Genomic DNA, 18292 nt, shown 5'->3' with positions numbered 1-18292 from the left:
AATAATTAAATAAATCTGATTTGATGTGAATGGATTTGGGTTTGGTTCAAACTATGAAATGACTTATGCTTCAGATGTTCTGCAAACTGGATTACCCAGATTTAGGGTTATTTTTCTTTCAGGCATGTCAAATGCTAAATTAAAAAAAAAAAAATCTGTGGATTTTTTTTTTTTTTTGTGATACACCCTCAGGCTCAAAGAATGTGACAGAGCATATACTGTAAGTACAACTGGATACCTGGTGGAGAATAAGCTCTAGAAGTGAACACCAGGGATAGCTTGACAATACATGTTCTCTCCTGCAAAACAGCTTTATTTAGCAGAGCAGAAAAGACAAGCAGTACATTACACCCTTCAGGCTGACAATATCGTTCCGTGCTAGCCTCAAGAGCTAGCAAAAGTAAACCAAAGGACTCCAGTTTTCTCTCTGACACACAGCACTAGTGAGTGATGGGCACTGTCGACTTCTGTTCAGTCACACCTCCCTTGCATTTTGTTCTCCCCCTTTTGGTAGGAGATAGAGGGTGCAGAAGACACCTTTGCTTCATTATAGGGAGTCATTTTCTAGAAAAGAATCTTCTGTTGATCATTTTCAGAATGAATCTGAAACGAGTCAAAGCCTGCTCTATATTGCCATGCGGTTTGCATGGCCAGCTCTCAGGTCCCAGCCAGCGCTGATGGCTTTGATCTGCTGCTGTCAGGAGTGGGAATTTGTGGATGATCCCTGGAAGCTTCTGAATGATTCTGTTGGGCAACTGGCTATTTCTAATACTGAAACTCTGATACTTTCCTGTGACTGAATCTGAAGTCATGATGGGCTGCTCATTCCCTGTCATCCCAGTGGAAAGGGGCAACTTGTCCTAGGCAGTAATAGAACAACCCACAGCAGCCAGGGCAGGAGGACGCCAGGGCAGTGCAAGTCCCTGTAACGGGCAATCTCTGACCTGAAGGGTGTGTGTAGGCTGCGGTACTTGATTTTAGGTCCCCAAATCTAAAAGTCATCATCATTATTCTCAGTGCTGCTCAAATTTGCCACTACTGCTGAATACAGAGTTCTTTGCCGCACCACCAGACGGAATGTAAATGTTTCTTTTAGAAAAGCACAACTTGGCAAAAAAAGTAGGAGCCAGACCAAGGCGCTCAGGCGGGTTCTGTGCTCAGTCCTTCCACCCCCGGCACAGCCGGGTGCATTTGGGAAGTGACCTCCTTATTCCCTGGCTTTCGGAACGCACACGATGCCGGGCACATGGCATTTTCCAGTTGTAACCTCCTCGTGGCTTCTGATCTTTCTTGGGACTCTAAAGGTGGTTTCGCTTCTTGGGAACGCTCTAATTACAAATTCAGCTCAAACGCAACAGCCAAGGTCACGCTGTTACCGGGACGAAGTGACTGCTGTTAACAGAAGGGTTAATGTCAGACTGCACAGACAAAACCAGGTCAGACAGTGTTTTTTCTACCTGAGCCCGGGCCAGCCCTCCCAGCCTTCCCTCGGAAGCACCTTGGGGTTCCCCCCTCCCACCTACTCTGCCACCTTCGGGGTCCCCCCGCCCGCCCCCACCCCGCCGTGCCCCGCTCGCCCGGCGGGGCCGTGCGTTCCGCAGCCGGCGGGCAGGCAGCGGGCCGGCAGCCGCAAACGCACCGCTTGCGGTAACGTTCTCTCGTTGCCTTTCGTGCCGCCAGCACCCGAAGAAGTTCGGAGTGAGCGAGCAAACCCCCCTGCCCGCCGCGGAGTCCCAGGGAGCGCCTCGCCCCTTGCTGACGGGTCACCCCGTTCATGTCGCCGCTGTGCGCCCCCGCCGCCGGGTGCCCGAGCGCCCTCCCGCCGCGGTGCTGAGCCGACTCCAGCTGCCGGAGGCGCGCCGGGGGCGGCCCGCGCTGCCGCGCACCCGGCCCCGCCTGGGGCGGCCTCTGGGCCCGGCCGCGCCGCGCCGGCCCCGGCCCCGGCCCCGGCCCGGCCCCGCCCCGCCCCGCCGCGGGCGGCAGCGCCCGGAGCAGCCGCGGGGCCGGCAGGCGGAGGATTCCGCCCGGCCCGCGGGGGTGCGGAGCAGCGCGGGGGACCCGGCCGCTGCCATGGCCGCGCTGCCGCTACCCGCCCGGGGGCGGCGGGGGGGGGCGCTGCGCGCGTACGAGCCGGAGCCCGGGGAGCCGGAGCGCGTGAGTTCCGCCGCGCGCGGGGGTGGCGGGAACCGGCGGCTCGGCCTCCTCCTCAGGGCGGCGGGGAGCGCCGCGGGAACCGCCCACAGCCGGCCGGAGTGCACGGCACGGCACGGCACGGCACGACCTAGCGGGGCGGCTCCCGGCGCTCAGCCCCGCCGCGGCCTTACCGGGCTCGGCAGGTCCCGGGCCAGCCCTCCGCCTGGCGGGGAGCCCGCCGGCCCTGAGGCGGCCCCGGGGCGGGCAGGGGGCCCCGGGGCGGGGAGGGGGCCGTGAGGCGGCCGGTGCCCCCTGGCGACGGCGCGGCGGCAGTGCCGGCCCGCAGCGGGGCCGGGGCCGGGGCCGGGGCCGGGCCGGGGGGGGCGGGGCCCGCGGGCCTCCCTGGCAGCGGAGCTGCGTGCGGGGCTGCGTGCGGGGCTGCGTGCGGGGCTGCGTGCGGGGCTGCGTGCGGGGCTGCGTGCGGGGCAGGGGCCTGCCCGCACACCCTCGTAATTCTTGTGTGGGGTTTCCCTAAACAGCTTTTTCTTTTTTTCCCCTTCTATTTTCTTTTTTTCCCTCTTCTTTTGTTTTCCTCTCCTTTCTTCCTCTTTCCTTTTTTTTCACTCTCCTTTTTTTTCACTTTCCTTTTTTTCCCTCTTCCCCCCGCCCCCCCCCCCCCTTTCTTTTTTTCTCCTCACTTCTTTTTTCTATTTTTTGGGCTGATACCCTCTTCCCCGGTGGCATCATTCATGCTATCTCTTTTCTGCTGTCCTGGCTCCAGGATGTGCCTCACAAGAGCAGTGTGTTTAGCATCCATAAGTTGGGCTTCTGGAATAGTTTTCCGTTTCAGCTAAGCTTGTGTGTGCTCTTCTCTGGCCAGATTTGTTCCAACAAGGTGTCTCTCATCCACCACCTTGTAAGCATCTTTCATCCTAGTAAGTGCCAAGCTGTTAACTTTGCAAAAGTTAATAAGGTGTCCAAGAAAAACTGATCCTGGTGTTCGCACTCTCCCCCACTGTTACTCGATTATCCTTGCTCATGTGTGGCATGAGCAAAACCTTGCACAGTTAGGGGCGAACCTCATTTATCAGAGAAACACCGTTCGCAGAGAAGAGGAGGAACATCTCTTCAGTGAACTGTCTGACTGTGACCAACAAGGTTACATAGGAAAGGAATTTCTCCTGGTTTTGAGGTTAGACAGGCAAATAATAGCTTTCTTCTGGTTTATGAGTTGCAGTTTGTCTGCTGACAAAGGCATTAATGAGCCAGTTGTCTGGAGACCAGATAAAATTCTTCTGAAACATCTATGGTGGGGAGCAACTCAGAGTTGCTGTCGCCACGTCTGTAGATAGCGGCATACATGACTCCAGCTCTGCGCGGTAGTTTTGAAGAGAGACCTTCTCTTACTACAGTTCAGAACATTTTCTAGGCAGAGCAGCCCAGGTGACATCAGAGATAGGGTTGGTTTTTTTCTATAGCACCAGTTGTTACGGTCCAGATTACAACTGAGTCACCACAGCTTAATGCATTCGAGTGAACAATAGAGCTGCTGCAGTCATGCGCTCTATCACAGACACGAGGTGAAACCCTACATGTAACCCTTCTGGCTGTTGAGGTGGTGCATACTTACCACATTGTGCTCTTCACCTCCTAGTACCTGCTCACAGGTACAGGGACTTCTTAGCTAAATAATTGATGTCTATTTTTGATTTTAGCTAACAGCAGGAGCTTAAATGGCAAGGCAGACAAGGTGCTTTACCTTGTAACTCATACAGCTGTCACACCGTACGGAGTTTTGCACATTTTAAGTCTAGTAGCAGTCTTGTTGCTCTTCTCCTTGGGGTTCTGGCCTGTTCGGGTTTAAGTCACTGCCAGTACTGGGGCTTGAAGTCAATACGAGCGCTGTAGGCAGCTTCTGCCGAGATGTTGCTGAATCATCTGCTCGGGGAAGGATGCTCTGAACTCGGCTCTACTTAATGAAGCAAGCAGGGCCAGTCTGATCCCTGGGTTTGGGGAGACAGCTATTTTGAACTCTTAATCACACTCTTTTTTTGATGCTGCTATCACACAATGTCCTGTGCTAGTGGCCATTATAAGTGGGGAGGATTCCCTACAGTTTTTCCTGCTGTCCCTTAGCTCCTACTGTATGTTATATATATGCACATACAATTTCCTTTTGCCTTTTGCACCTTGATGTTGCCATTTGCATGTATTTCAGAAACTTGCTTTAGGGTGGAGCTCATTGATGTTGTGCTGGTTTTAAAGCATTTGCATTTAAAGGCCAGTAAAGAGTAACAGATTTTCAAGACTACTGCTATTCCCATGGTGTGTTGTGGTTCAGACTGGACTGCAAATAGTGTTTTCTAGAACAAGGACCTGCATGGACCTCGCGTTCCTCCTGCTTTCCCAAACTGAGCCACCTGCACTTCTTCCAGCAGGGAGCTGGCCCTAATAACGGGGAGCATCTACATGTGGTCGTCATTGTCCTTTCCATAAAAGTATCCAGTGGAGCTCAGCTGAGTAAAGCTGGGATGCATGGAGACCTGTTTTATACATGTGGAACAGCCATTTATAAAACACAAACAGAAGCTAGCCTGGCTTTTAAAAATGTGGGAAACAAAACAGAAATTGCTTGTGATTAACATATTAAATTTATATGAGGTCTTTCAAATCTTAAAGCTAAATTTAGGAAAAAAAAAAAGCAGGTGGTAGTCTTAAATTTTTTTCTGTTGCATTTAGATTGGTTATTTTGATGTAATTAATTTTTGTACCAGTTTAGTTTCACTGTTTAGGAAGAGCAGCAACTGTGAAGCCTTTATCCTTTCAGCATCAGTGAAAATGCATGTGTTTCTCCAGGACTATCCAGCTGGAAAAGAAAGTTACAGAATATCTTCTCTTCCAGGAGACCTGTTTTCTCCCTGTTCTAGGACAGTATGTGATTTGCCGTTGCATGTCTTAAACTACATTTCCAAGCCGGCCGTAGCATGATCATTCCCTAACAAATGTAGTCATTTTGATGAAATCCTTGCTTGCCTTTTCAATAGCCAGCTCGTTGATCCTTATTAATCGCAGGCTTTTTGAATCCTGCACTGTCTGTTCTGTGTGCAGGCAGGATTGATGTATTGATTGTTTCTTTCCTACGAGAGAGAATTCCAGAGAGTGAAGTTTTCCCTGAAGCCAGCCTTTGCTAGAAACTTCCACAAATTGTCTTGGCGTTGGTATGAGAAGTTTGTCAGCTGTCTACTCTGTATGCTGAATTCCTGTCGCTGATGCCAAGTATCTTACCCCCCCCCAAAAAAAGCACAATATCTTGAATTTATTTTTAATAAGCCAAATTTCTTCTGATGTGTGGCAGTAAGTAATTTTTTCCCTTTTCTCCTTCATCTCATGCGTCTAGCTAGTTACACTGCTGTACCACTATGCTGTACCTTTTAATAAAGGACGAGTTATTCAGCAACAAAGAGAAGAGAATGTTTTCCCAGTGGAAGGTGGTCTATCTTTAGAGGACCTTCTCAGACTTTTTGTTATTATATTATTCACTTTCTTAGTACATTACGTATTTCACTTTTTGATTTACTCCCCACCCAAATATCCCGTATTCCTTGATAGTGTTCTCGTTTCAACTGTTTTCCGCTGAGGTTCCTGTTGTATTGATCCATTTTATTTTTGCATAACATATTCGAATTTTAAATTTAGTTTCCATGCTTCAATAGTCTGTTAGTTCTGTGGCAACACATCTTCTGCCTCTGAAATCATATGCTTGTGAAAGAGATCGAATATTGTTATTCCTTAAACAAAGTTTGTTCAGAAAGGTATCAGAAAAAAAATTCAAAAGCCTGTGTATCTCTTTGGAATTCAGAGTCAGACCCTGAAATGTCTCTGTCAGTTTTGAAATTTCCCTTGCGGTTAAAATTTCCAGGAGCCCCAGGGATTTAGGTAGTCGTCCCATTGCATGGGATAGCAGTCACAGGCCAAGGATATTCTTCTTAAGGTTTCCAACTGGTGTCTTCTGCAGACTTGCATCTTAACCTTACCAGTTGCTGTCTTGGTTCTCACAGAGCAGTAAAACAGGATTTCTGGGGACCTCTGATCTTGTGTTGGGTCCCTGAGCATCGCGGGAAAGACATCCCTGCCTTGGCCAGCCCTTTCTCCAGGGGTGGATGCCTTTGACTCATGGGACACTCAAACGTCTTTCAGTACTAGATACCAGCTCAAGTTACAGCTTCAAGAGCGTGAAATTAGCAATGGAAAGCTGTAAAAAGGTGACAGTATTCAGAGAAAGATAGAAAAATCATTACAAAATATGTCTTCATAGCTGTCTGACTTGGCTTCAGGGTTTTCCTTCCGTTTCCTTGATTTAATTAATGATTTCACACAACTTCCCCTGCTCCGCTCCTTTGATAAGTGCCATCCTAAATTATACACTAATGGAGGGTGAAGTATGCTCTTTTCCCAGTGGCATTTTATCCCCAGTTTATGAAACTGAGGCACAGTGATGTTTAGTGAGATCTGCAGATTTCCCTGCTCATCCAGCATGAGGTGCAGTGTTAAATACAAAACCTGGGTGTTCCAGCCTAGTGTCTGGTTGTCTGTTACTAACATACGGTTCTTCCAAATGAATGTGGATCCTTACCAGTCATAAACAATAAAATCCTGAAAACTTGTATTCAATGGCCTATGCTTTGCAAAGACATGTAAATATTGCTTTTGATTCTTTCAGAAGCGAGCATGCAAGCCATTAGAAACCATTCCAAATGAGGCTGATGCTCGCCTCATTGACTGTGCCATGGAGCTGGATTCTAAACAGAAAATCTCCACTGACTATGGTCCTTGGGCTACGAAGACAAAGCAAAATTCAGTGGTATGTTTACGCTGTCAACAAAATCTGTTTTTTAGAAAAACACATTTAAAATGCATTTTATAATAAATTTGCAAATAATTGCCTTTTTTTTTTTATGGCGATGTGTATGATTTTGTTCATTAGATTTTTGAAAACCATGGAAGCAGAGGTACTGCCCAGCCTTGCCCAAGATGTATTGCAGGAGAATCTGTAAGTATATTAACTTTCTTTCTGTGACATAAAAGATAGACTTGTTCTTAAGTATTAGAACCATAAAACATAAAGTTAATAAAAACCGCAATTACATTTCTCAGGAATAAAGCATGTAAATAAAAGAAGGCAGATTGATTTAGCATTTCTGGGGTATGCCAGCAGAGCACAAACTAATATGTTTCCAGCAGCAGTTGGAAAATACAGAGACCGCAAACACATTTTTCAAATTCACTCTAAAAAGCAGAGTTTAGGAAGTAACTGAAGCAAACACTAACATACAGCTTCCTCTGCCCCATTTTTATATTGTCCTTGATTTACTGGATCGTAATAATACATCCAGGAGTCCCATTCTATCTCCTGTTTTTTCCTCTAATTGGATACTTCCTTTCCAACAAGTAAGCTCAGCCTAAAAGTATTACACTGTAGACATACCAGAGCTAGTTTTAAATGAGCTAGCTAAAGAACCACTAGTAATCAGAGCTCGGGACAGACAATTTGACTTTCCAGAAAACCAGTGCAAGTATTTGGACAGCTGAACAGTGTTGACTTCTGAGCTGATTCAGATCGGCTTCTCTTGGTGTCCAAAGCTGTTTAAAACCTGTACTTATTTTTTTTATTTATGTAGGCTGTAGTCACACTGTGTGGTACACCATAATAGTGCAGCAGTAGCTCTGGAATCTCACACTAACGTATGACCGTGGTCTTAACCACTGTCTTTTTAGCCCTGGAGAGAAGGCCAAAACCCTAAAGAGATAATGGCTGGTAATAGCAAAAGAGGTTATGGTGTTCCTGCAGTTTCATTTTTCATGCAAATGGTCTAAATAAAGTTTGGGAAGTTTCTTAAATGTATGGGAGCTACTCTTGACTTTCATTTGCATCCTCTGTATCCTTTTGAACCATCACACAGGCTTCCTTAAAGAGACAAAACCGAGGAGAGATGTGGGGCAGTGCCGTGCATTTCTTCAGAAAGGCTGAATGTTTGTAGCAAAATCTTTGATTTGGTAGAATTAATGGCAAAGATTCCATCGAATGCTGTAAGACTGAGGTTGCTGTGACAAGTCAGGAGCTGTGACTGAAAAGACATTTACCGTGTTAACTTATTTCCGCTCATCTTTACAAATAAAATAGAAACCAGATCCAGGGCTGACTTTAGGAATATATAGAAGAATGACCACCTATGTGGATTACCAAGTTTGAATTTCCGAGGTGTGCTGCCGTCTTTGAGAGTATGGAGAATATCTCGAGGATTAAAACCCAAAAAATCACTGAACATAACACCTTGGGATTAAAACCCAAGCTGGCACATTAGGAAGTGTATTTTTGTTGTATTCCAGAATTACAGTGACAACATTAGAGTTTTACAAACTTCTTCTGTATCAAAATTCTTCTGTATCAGTGACCACGTAATTTTGGACAATTATGGCTGAGTACAAATATCGTCATTCTAAATAACACCAATTCTGTTTTAAATCAGATTAGCATGACCTTTTTTTCCTGTGGTGTAGTAATGAACTTGAGGTAACAGCCAGATAACCTGAGGAGGTAGCATTTACCTCCTCAACAAACACTAGCTTAGTTATAATAGATGACCTATTCTATTCACTTCTAAATGCTTTTCAGCCATAGCTGTAAGAAACCAGGAAAACAACTTGCTAACTTTACTCAGTGAGAATTGGAATCTCAAAACTAAGCAGTTTTTTGACTTGATTGTCCTGTGCTTTCAATATAGAAACTCAAGATAATGTTATAAAAATCCAGAGGCCTTGTACAGCTACTTGCTAGACTTCTTGCTAAGTTAGCCTTATATTGTCGAGTTGAAATGGAAAACACTTTGCTCAAAGCAGGGTGATTTTAAATATGACTGATTTTAAATATGATTCTGATTTCCATGATGTAACCTATAGTGGGGGAAAAAAGGTTCACCCACGTGTGTTGCAAAATGCCAAATATAGAGTTTAAGTAACATACAATGTTTGGTAATGGAATAATGAAGTTATCGTATATATTCAGTTCTCTATTATTTGAGTCATGGGGCTGGAACAATCTGGGTAAAAGAAAAACACGATTGCTTTTGCGCTGATAGCTTGCTCTTGCAGAGAGGAGGGACTCTTGCTGTCAGTTCCTGTTAGGAGAGTTTCAAGTTTTGACGTAATGCCACACAAAGGCGGGACTAGAGCAGCCAGAATTGTGTTCCCGTATGGCTGAATGCATGTCATGTTGAGCTAACATAACCACCCTGGTGGAAGCTGCCTTGTGTGAGTGCCCTTGGGTTCACAGCACGATTCATCTAGAACCTCCCTACCTGCGGGTGATGAACTTATGGTATGGATTTGTTCATTGTGTTCTCTTCAGATAATCAGTTATTTGTGGCAAGTAATGTAACAGATAATACAGTTATTCTTCAATAAATTTGACAGGGATTATATTAGTAAATTATCTTCGTTCTTAAAATAATAAAAAGCTTATACTAAAAGTATAATGTCTAGTAAGCTGGTAAGAGCTCAGATAACTTTCTTCACAGCTAAAATTTTGCTTCAGGAAAATCAGAGACTGTCACAGTGATTAACATGCATCGTGGAAGGAACAGCTGAAATGAACAGAATGGAGGAGCCTACATACAGAGCAAGAGAAAGAATGGTGTAATTTGTTCCGTAATCAATAATACTGTTAAAATCCTATCAGAAGCTTTATTCTACTGATGACAGGGAAATGCAAATAAATTAAAACCTCCAAACTGAAACAAGTCAAACACAAAGCATATTGGGCTGAGACAATTTTTCGTTGTTGTGGGTAGTCTTATCAGGATTGTATTTTGCATCAAGAAATCCTAATACCTGCGGAGCTAATTAACCATGTCAGGAACTTGACTAATATCAGCTTTCCTAAACACATTTAATTCTGTGTCACTACCATAAGCGCCACAAACTTCAACGTGTATTTAAAGGCAGTATCACTATGAAGTTTTCTCTCAACTTTTAGACCTCTTTTTCTACGTTTAATGACTACCACATGTTGTAGAAGGAATAATAGATGTGTATTAAATCACTGTTTGAGAAAAGAGTACTACTTTAATTGTATTTTTGGTAAGCTTTCTTTGGACTAATCTGTTATTGACTATTTAGGCAGGGACTTAGAAGCAAGGGAAGAAGTGGTGTTAACTAGAAGGAAACTAGGTAGAATTTTGGGGTGGGAAGAACATAATTCTTGAGATTTTTCTGCATTACATGATAACGAGAGGTAATGCTCTTTTTGTTCTGAAAGTATTACTGTGAATGCATTTTTTAAACAAGTACAATGTGATAAAAACAAATGCAGACTTGAGTTTAGAAGTTGCCTACCAGTTTCAGGTTTTGATGAGATAATTTTTAGTGACATGAAATTTTGTCATTTCAGGGACACTTCAATCATATCATGGGCTTCTAGGAACTGAGAGACACTGCTTTTCTGTTTAAATTCTAAAGGTGCACCTGCGAACCCCGTACAGCTGGATGTCTGTACATTCCCTTACGGCATGGATTGGTGTATGGTATTCAGCTATAGCAGTTCACTCTATGTGTCATTCTTTCAGTGCACAATTATGAATGTCGTTTTCACACCTGAAAAAATGCTTCTGCTTTTAAGGTAGCTCAGTATATGTTTTTAAAAAATAATGTTGATTTAATGTTTTACACTAGTTAAGTTGATCTGGACTTTGGCCCAGCCTTCACCTGGGACTGGGCCAAAGGTCATATTGATACAAGAGATTTTTCCTGTCTCACTTGGGCACTTTCTCTGACACTCTTGGAAAATGGTCCTTGCATTTACGTGGGTACAGGGCTTGCAGTTTTATCTCAGCCCTATATATCATAGGAACACAGAATGGTTTGGATTGGAAGGGACCTTAAAGACCATCTCGTTCCAACCCCCTGCCATGGCCAGGGACACCTTCCACCAGACCAGGTTGCTCCAAGCCCCGTCCAGCCTGGCCTTGAACACTTTTTTGGGCAACCTTTGGGCATATGCAGGCAGAAATGGGAGAACAGAAATGTCTTCATTTTTAAGATGGCTATTCAGCTTTGCATTGGTGAAGACCAGTAAAAATGTTATTGAAACTTACGTTTAAATCCAAAATATCATCCGAATCAGGTATCTTACATGCTATACATTTTATAAACATGTGTTTATAGCAAACAGAGTTTGTGAATGTGGCAAGTATCTAATAGAAAAAGGAGCATTATTTGAACAATCCCTTTATGAGGATGAATATTCTGAAGATGAATAGTAATTCAGCTCTGTGGAGTCCTCACAGAGTTCTGAAGATATCAGCTGACACTCCCTGACTCTGTCTGTCCAGTTATTGCAATATTAGAACAAATCGTATTGAACTTGTCATCCAACATAATTTTATTGGCTTGTCACAAATAATTTCATCTACATTTTGCCAGTAATAGGCGACATACTTTTTAGACTCTAAGATGGCAGAGTTGTGTCGTTTGGGTGTGACACTGCAGTGGCTGCTCTGGTTTAGGCAGAAGGGTCCTGCAAGCTCCGAGCTGAACGGTCGTGTGTTCACCCTCTGCGTGGGGGGAAGTTGCTGTGACCTGCCAGAGCTCACACCGAAAGCAGCCTCCACTATCTGGAGAGCTGCTGAGCTACAGCTGTGCCCTCCTGCTGCTCGGCTTTCGGATGGAGTTCAACCCAAAACAGGTATGGCAGGCATCACAGCATTTGGCCTCTCCTCTTCTGAGAGCAGCCAGTAGCCAGTTTAAATTAAAACGGTAGTTCCAAGGTTGCAAAATCTAGTGACAGTCTGTTATTAGTTTCCCAGTGGGGTTTATCAAACTGTAAAATCCCTAGACAAAGGTGTTTCAGGGTCCAACAACGCTTCCCATATTGTGTGTGGAGTTGTTGACTGCTATTAAGGAAATATTCTTCCTAAATATATGAATATCTTAATAAATACTGAATTTACTTAAGTAATAGATGAGGAAATGAGCCTGTAAAGCAGACCTGCACTAAATTGGCACACAGACTGTTTGGTTAGGAAATAATATGTTTCCTCCAAGCCAATATAAATTTTAGTTACATCAAAAATAAATATTTTCAAAGCAAAATTTTTCAATCACAAGATCAGTACAATCCGTTAAAAGGTCAAATCTCCAAGAAACACAGCGGTTTTAAAAATTGTATTGTCCCTGTTACCTTGAGGATGTGAAACTCATTTTGAATCCTCCCTCTCCCAGTACAGGTTGATGCAAGCAATAGTATCTATCCAGACTAGAAAGGAACATATCCTCACTTGAAATGGCAATACAATGAGCAAATTCCTTTATACTGGCAACTAGTGCAAAATAATAATACAAAACTGAAATTACATAGCTACATCATATTTTATGTGCAGTTCATTTTTAAAACATTGTCCAGCCCTTGTTTCTTAAAAATTCTGGTATTAATAGCAGTCAAAAAAAAAAAAAGGTAAGCATTAGTTCTTGTTCTGTGGAAGCTGAAATAGCTGCTTGAACGTAAAAGGCTAAAAGGTATCTGAAAATTTAATTACTGCAAAATAATTCGAAACCTATTATACTTCATCAAGTAAAATGTATGACAAGTAATGATTAGTTAAACAGTGTGTGGTCAAAATGTAGGGTATCCAAAGAGGAGAATATTAAAAGTAGACTTGGACTCTGTGATGGAAGAGTTTTCTACTAGAATATATTAGAGCAAAAAAGTACGCCGTCATGTTTGAAACACTGGGTTGTATTTATGGATTATCAGACCCAACGGGTGATTTTAATTTAAATAACTCAAATTTTATCATGTTAAGAATTCACAGATACCAGTGTATCTGTTTCTTCTGTTTGCTTTAAACTTAACTGTATTTTAATCCGGTATGGAATACGGTAAAAACCAGAACCAACTGGTTTTCCTTAGGGTCCTTGTAGGTTTTGTGCCATGTTCTTTTTAATTCTTCTCCCTTTAGAGTAATCATTACTTGGGTTTTGTAAAATCTTATCGTACATAAATCACAGGACTGGTCATAGTTTGCAGCTGCATTACAGAGGCTGATGAAGTCATACTGGTGTTCGATTTTAATGTAATTTTTTCGTATCAGTCTTCCCATTGTTACTGTACACTGTGCAGGTATTTTATTACACTGTCCACCCTGATTCTCAAGACTGTCCTTGGAGATTACTGCATCTATACAGCTGAACAAAACAGGAGAACTTTACTGTTACCTGCAGTGTCAACATGGGTCTGTTCTACATTCTTTACACTGTTATAAATGTAATGCTGGAGTTTACATCAAGTCTAACTGATGAGTAGTTATGTTATTCATATGTGCATTCTGAACATCTAAATGCTATGCTATAGAAACTAGAGTAAAATGGTCACAAGTAGGGTTAATTTTGTTTGCTTTTAACTATAGCCGTTTGCATTTTCTGGGAACACAGTATGGCATAGATGTCAGATCAATTCTATAGTAATATTTAAATTTTAAAAACCCTTCTGTTCCCCTACCAATTTCACCTCTTTGAAGAATGGACTCCAAAAAAGGGTGTAGAAATAGATTAGCTAGTGGAAAGTTAACTCCCCTCATTTTCAGCCTATCACAATTACCACTTTCATGTAGTTATACTGTTGTCAACAAAATATATTACAGTACAAAAGGAATGAAAGAAATAGAAAAGATAGAAAGGGATGAAAACCACTTGGGAGCTACCATCTCTGCTGCATCGTAACACAACTTGTAATGAAAGCGTATTAAAAAAAAAAAAAAAAAGTTTTGATACAGAAATGTGGTGCCTTTCCTCCTTAGTGAAGATTTCTATGAAAACCCATATGTATCTTTCTCTTCCTTCAGAGTTGTTTGTGTTGTTGGTAAGTGTTTTAATTTTTTCATCCCTAACATTTCAGTGTGCAGGATAATCATTCCTGGTTATTTAACTGCAAAAGCACGAGGCTGGGTGGAATGGGAACCCCTCGTTCAGTATCCCACGCGTTCTGGAGACTGTAGCAGGCAGACACGTGGGAAGAGTCCAAGAAACAGGACACGTATTGAATGGAAAGATTTTTTTACAAATGCAAAGACAGCATTTGATACCAGGTTTTGTTGTGGGCATCCATTCTTGCCTCATGGCTAAGCCTTGATTGTCGAGTACCACAGAAATTATGAAAATGTCAGTAGTTTCCAACAGTATTTTTTTCTTTGCTATTGTTTTCTATTGTATTGTTTTGTATCAATAAATTGCTATTTATTGATACAAAAAAATGTATTTGCTATCAGGATAATTTTAAACTTGAAATTGCTCTTTGTATTGAACATTGATATCTTCAATATTTAAGAAGTAGTTCCTGTATGACTAGAATTCAAGTGTATGTGTATATACTCCTATTTAATTTGCACAACATAAAGATATTCTTCCTAGTATTTGTCAAAAATAGCAGCTCCCGTCTTCCTGCTTTTCTTGAGTTGGCTTACAATATATAAAAATAAATAATGAAGAAACATTTGGGAACTGCTGTTTGAAGCAGAAGGGTAACTGTGATGTACCTTTTTATTAGTGTTCTGCATTCTTCCTTGTTGTGGGAGGCCGTAAATCCTAACAAAAACTTGACCAGATTTTTACTTACGTTTCTGGGGATGCAACTGTTGATAAATACAGTGTTCTGGATAGATGTACATTTCAGTTCTATTCTGTGTAAAGTATCCCAAAGTGAAATACCTGGCGTTGCTTGCTTTGTGAGCTGGAGATCACATCCGAGCCTTCAAGGCTTCACGGGGCAAAGCATCACCAGCAGCATCGCTGCACCTGCTTCCCTTGGTCCCTGCGAAATGCCTGCTGGTCTTACTCGTTCTGAAGTCTTACCTGACCTCTCCAGCTGGCTAGAAACATCGTTAGGTTTTAGGAATGTCATCGTTACCCCTGATGCGTTCACAAATGAGAATGCATATACTTCTGGATAAACTTTAAAGTCAGTCTTTTGGCTGGGATGTGATTCCTTACCCCGTGCTTTCTAAATGGGGCAAGGGATGCATTTATAAATAAGCCAGCATGAAAACAAATTGTAGTTTAATAGCCTAATACATAGAAGGCTTAGAATAGTGGTATTTTTTAAAATAGATACACTGCCTCTGTCATTTGTTTCAGGATTTGTCAGAATCATAAAGCTGCGGTGATAGGTACGGATGGATGAATGCTGTACAGGCTGGGACAGGTGAATATTTCTTTAAAGCAGATTTGTGTCAAATCTGCAGTAGAACTACAGAATTATTTTTGTAAGACTTTTCTTCACCTTGTATAACTATGAAAATTTGTTTTATTGATAAAAATTATATACTCTTTATATTTCCTAATACTATGGTTTGTACACAACCTGAGTGATACTTTATTTACATGTATATAGTAAAATAGGCATATGGTCTGCTTTTAATTCAGGTAAAAATCATATGATCTAATATTTTTAACTTTGTATTTTGTAAATTGTTACTTACAAAAGCAGAAGCATTAAACACCACTTTGGCTACAGTATGAAATTGCCTGGGTTTGTTATTCCATTAATAATTGAATTGCATTCTGCAGACATGGGGGTATAAAGGTAAATAAAAGCTTTGTAGTTTGTATTATACACAGTATCACTTGTGTGGTATATCCCACACGGTTTCCTCCTCATGGACCAGATGTGTGAATGATATGCAGAATCGGTGTTTTGAAACAAAGTGATTCCTCTACAGTTTTGGTGTAATAGAGGGTTAAACATTAATATTTTTCAACCGATCCTCTCCATCTTTGTGTCCAGCTTTTTCTTTTCCTCGACTAGTTGGAACACCTGGGGATCAGACCTAAGTTCCTGTGGATTTCAGTGGAAATGTGGGTGTCTAGATAGATGCCTTCACAAATCTCAGCTGTGATCTCCTTAGACTATTTGCTTTATTTAGATGATCGTTTTGCTTCATCGCAGTGCAGTTCTGAGGCAAAGCCCCCTGCCGCTGCTGCTCGCTGGGTGCTACTGCCCACGGCAGCGCAGTGTCAGCGCCCTTGGCGTGGCCTCTTTTTAGCGGGGTCTGCCCTGGGACCTCGGCGCCAGTTCCGCATCAGGTTCTCTCCACGCGAACCTGAACCACAGGCTGCTCCTTTGGATGGCAGACTTAAGTTTAGTCCAGCCTAAAACCTCCCGACCATGCATGGTGTGGGCGTAGGGGGGCCTTAGCAGGGGCTGCTGCGGAGGCTGCTCACACTGCACCCAATGCCCTGCTTGTGGCATTGCCCCTGAACCTGCTTGTTCATCTCTTTGCATCCCAAAAGAAAGTCCCTTGCCTGACGCTAGGAAGGCCTGTTGTCAAAAGGTTTAATGAGGAGCCCAGGTACAGGGCAGTCATCTGTGTGGAGTCGTCCTGAGGAGCTGCCACTCGCCACACAGCTGTTAAACTGTGTGTGGGGCGTGCGCTGCCTCGTAAAGCCCTTACCTCACCTTTGCTGTTTCTGCAAAAGTCTTCAAAAAATAAAATGAAACTTCACAGAACTGGGTTGGAAGGACCCTTAAAGCCCACCCAGTCCCACCCCGTGCCCCGGGCAGGGCCCCCTCCCCCCAGCCCAGGCTGCTCCCAGCCCCATCCAGCCTGGCCTTGAGCACTGCCAGGGATGGGGCACCCACAGCTGCTCTGGGCAGCCTGGGCCAGCGCCTCGCCGCCCTCACGGGGAACAATTTCTGCCTCACAGCTCATCTGCATCTCCCCTCTCTCAGCTTAAGGCCATTCCCCCTTGGCCTGTCACCACGTGCCCACGTACAAAGCCCCTCTCCAGCTTCTTGCCGGCCCCTGTAGGTGCTGGGAGCTGCTCTAAGGTCTCCCCGGAGCCTTCTCCTCCCCAGGCTGAGCAGCCCCAGCTCTCCCAGCCCGGCTCCATGGCAGAGGGGCTCCAGCCCCCTGACCACCTCCGTGGCCTCCTCTGGGCTCGCTCCAACAGGTCCGTGTCCTTCTCATGCTGGGGGCCCCAGAGCTGGTCGCAGCGCTGCAGGGGGGTCTCACGGGAGCGGAGCAGAGGGGCAGAATCCCCTCCCCCACCCTGCTGGCCACGCTGCTGGGGATGCAGCCCAGGGCACGGGGGCTCTCTGGGCTGCGAGTGCACATTGCCAGGTCATGTTGAGCTTCTCATCCACCAACACCCCCAAGTCCTTCCCCTCGGGGCTGCTCTCAACCCATTCCCCACCCAGCCTGTAACTGTGCATGGGATTGCCCCAAATCAAACTTCTTTGATAAATAAGTAAACATTTAACTTGCTTGCTTGCATTGATTCCTTTCTGGAGAAAACAAATTTTAACTATCTGCCTTGGAAAAATCTAGCCTTGGCCATGCAGGATGGGCTAATCATCCTGGAAAAGGAACAATTGTCCTCAGGAACAGCAATATGGAAACCAAGGGGAGGGAGGATGAAGGCGTCATTTTTTTTGCTTACATTTTTTTTCTTCTTTTGTCACCTATTCTTGCATGTATTGAAAGTAAAGTGACTGTTTGTAGATGAACAGGATTTTAGCTGGTTAGCATTGTACATACATTTTGTATAAAGGTAAGCTGATGAAGCAAGAGATGAAAATTAATCCCGGTTTGATGTCTGAAGCAGCTGGAAGAGCAAGAGTGAATATGAAAGGGGTAGGATAAATGTAATATTGATGAAAATAATAAATATATTATCTATGTTACATAAAATTTTTGTACTAGGTTTAGTTGCTTTAGACTATGGTACTAGCATTCAGTTAACTATTTGATGGTAATTACATGTCAACTTGATTGCAAAAAAAAGATGGAAAAACAAAATTTTGGGTTTAGCTTGTGGGGTTTCAGGGCAGTCTGTATATGACTAGCCACAAAGAGAAGAAATTTATACTTAAAAAATATGTTGAAAATATTTAAAATTAGTGGTGTTTATGTCTAAATTCATTGGGAAAACTGTATACATATTAAAACCTCAGCAGCTCTCCTGAGAACCTGGTATGGCAGTTCCTGACAACATAATATGATACCCTGCATTAGCACATTAACAGTCACACATTAATAATGCTATTTTTGCCTTGGTTACTAGCAGTAATTACAAAATTTCGAGTTACACCTCGACATTTTTATCACACATG

At 43.5% G+C, this 18292-nt stretch overlaps 1 protein-coding gene and 1 long non-coding RNA gene across 2 annotated transcripts; one reads left to right on the top strand and one right to left on the bottom strand.

Annotated features, from left to right (window-relative positions):
- Positions 1–290: 290 nt before the first annotated feature.
- LOC130155184 (uncharacterized) lies at positions 291–2477 on the bottom strand. The gene is made up of 2 exons (XR_008823939.1): positions 2325–2477; positions 291–1392 (listed from the first exon to the last, which is right to left on the bottom strand). It is a non-coding gene; the product is annotated as an uncharacterized LOC130155184 (long non-coding RNA).
- On the top strand, positions 1642–15701 carry C9H10orf143 (chromosome 9 C10orf143 homolog). Its single transcript, XM_056352202.1, has 4 exons — positions 1642–2154; positions 6854–6994; positions 7118–7183; positions 10580–15701. Exons 1-4 carry the CDS (start codon positions 2071–2073, stop codon positions 10607–10609), a joined length of 321 nt encoding a protein of 106 aa, XP_056208177.1. The 5' UTR covers positions 1642–2070; the 3' UTR covers positions 10610–15701.
- The last annotated feature ends 2591 nt before the right edge of the window (positions 15702–18292 follow it).

Source organism: Falco biarmicus, chromosome 9 (assembly GCF_023638135.1).
Source record: "Falco biarmicus isolate bFalBia1 chromosome 9, bFalBia1.pri, whole genome shotgun sequence".
In the NCBI taxonomy this organism is placed as follows: domain Eukaryota; kingdom Metazoa; phylum Chordata; class Aves; order Falconiformes; family Falconidae; genus Falco; species Falco biarmicus.
Note: the sequence above shows the minus strand (reverse complement) of the source record. Positions and strands in the feature narration are given on the sequence as shown.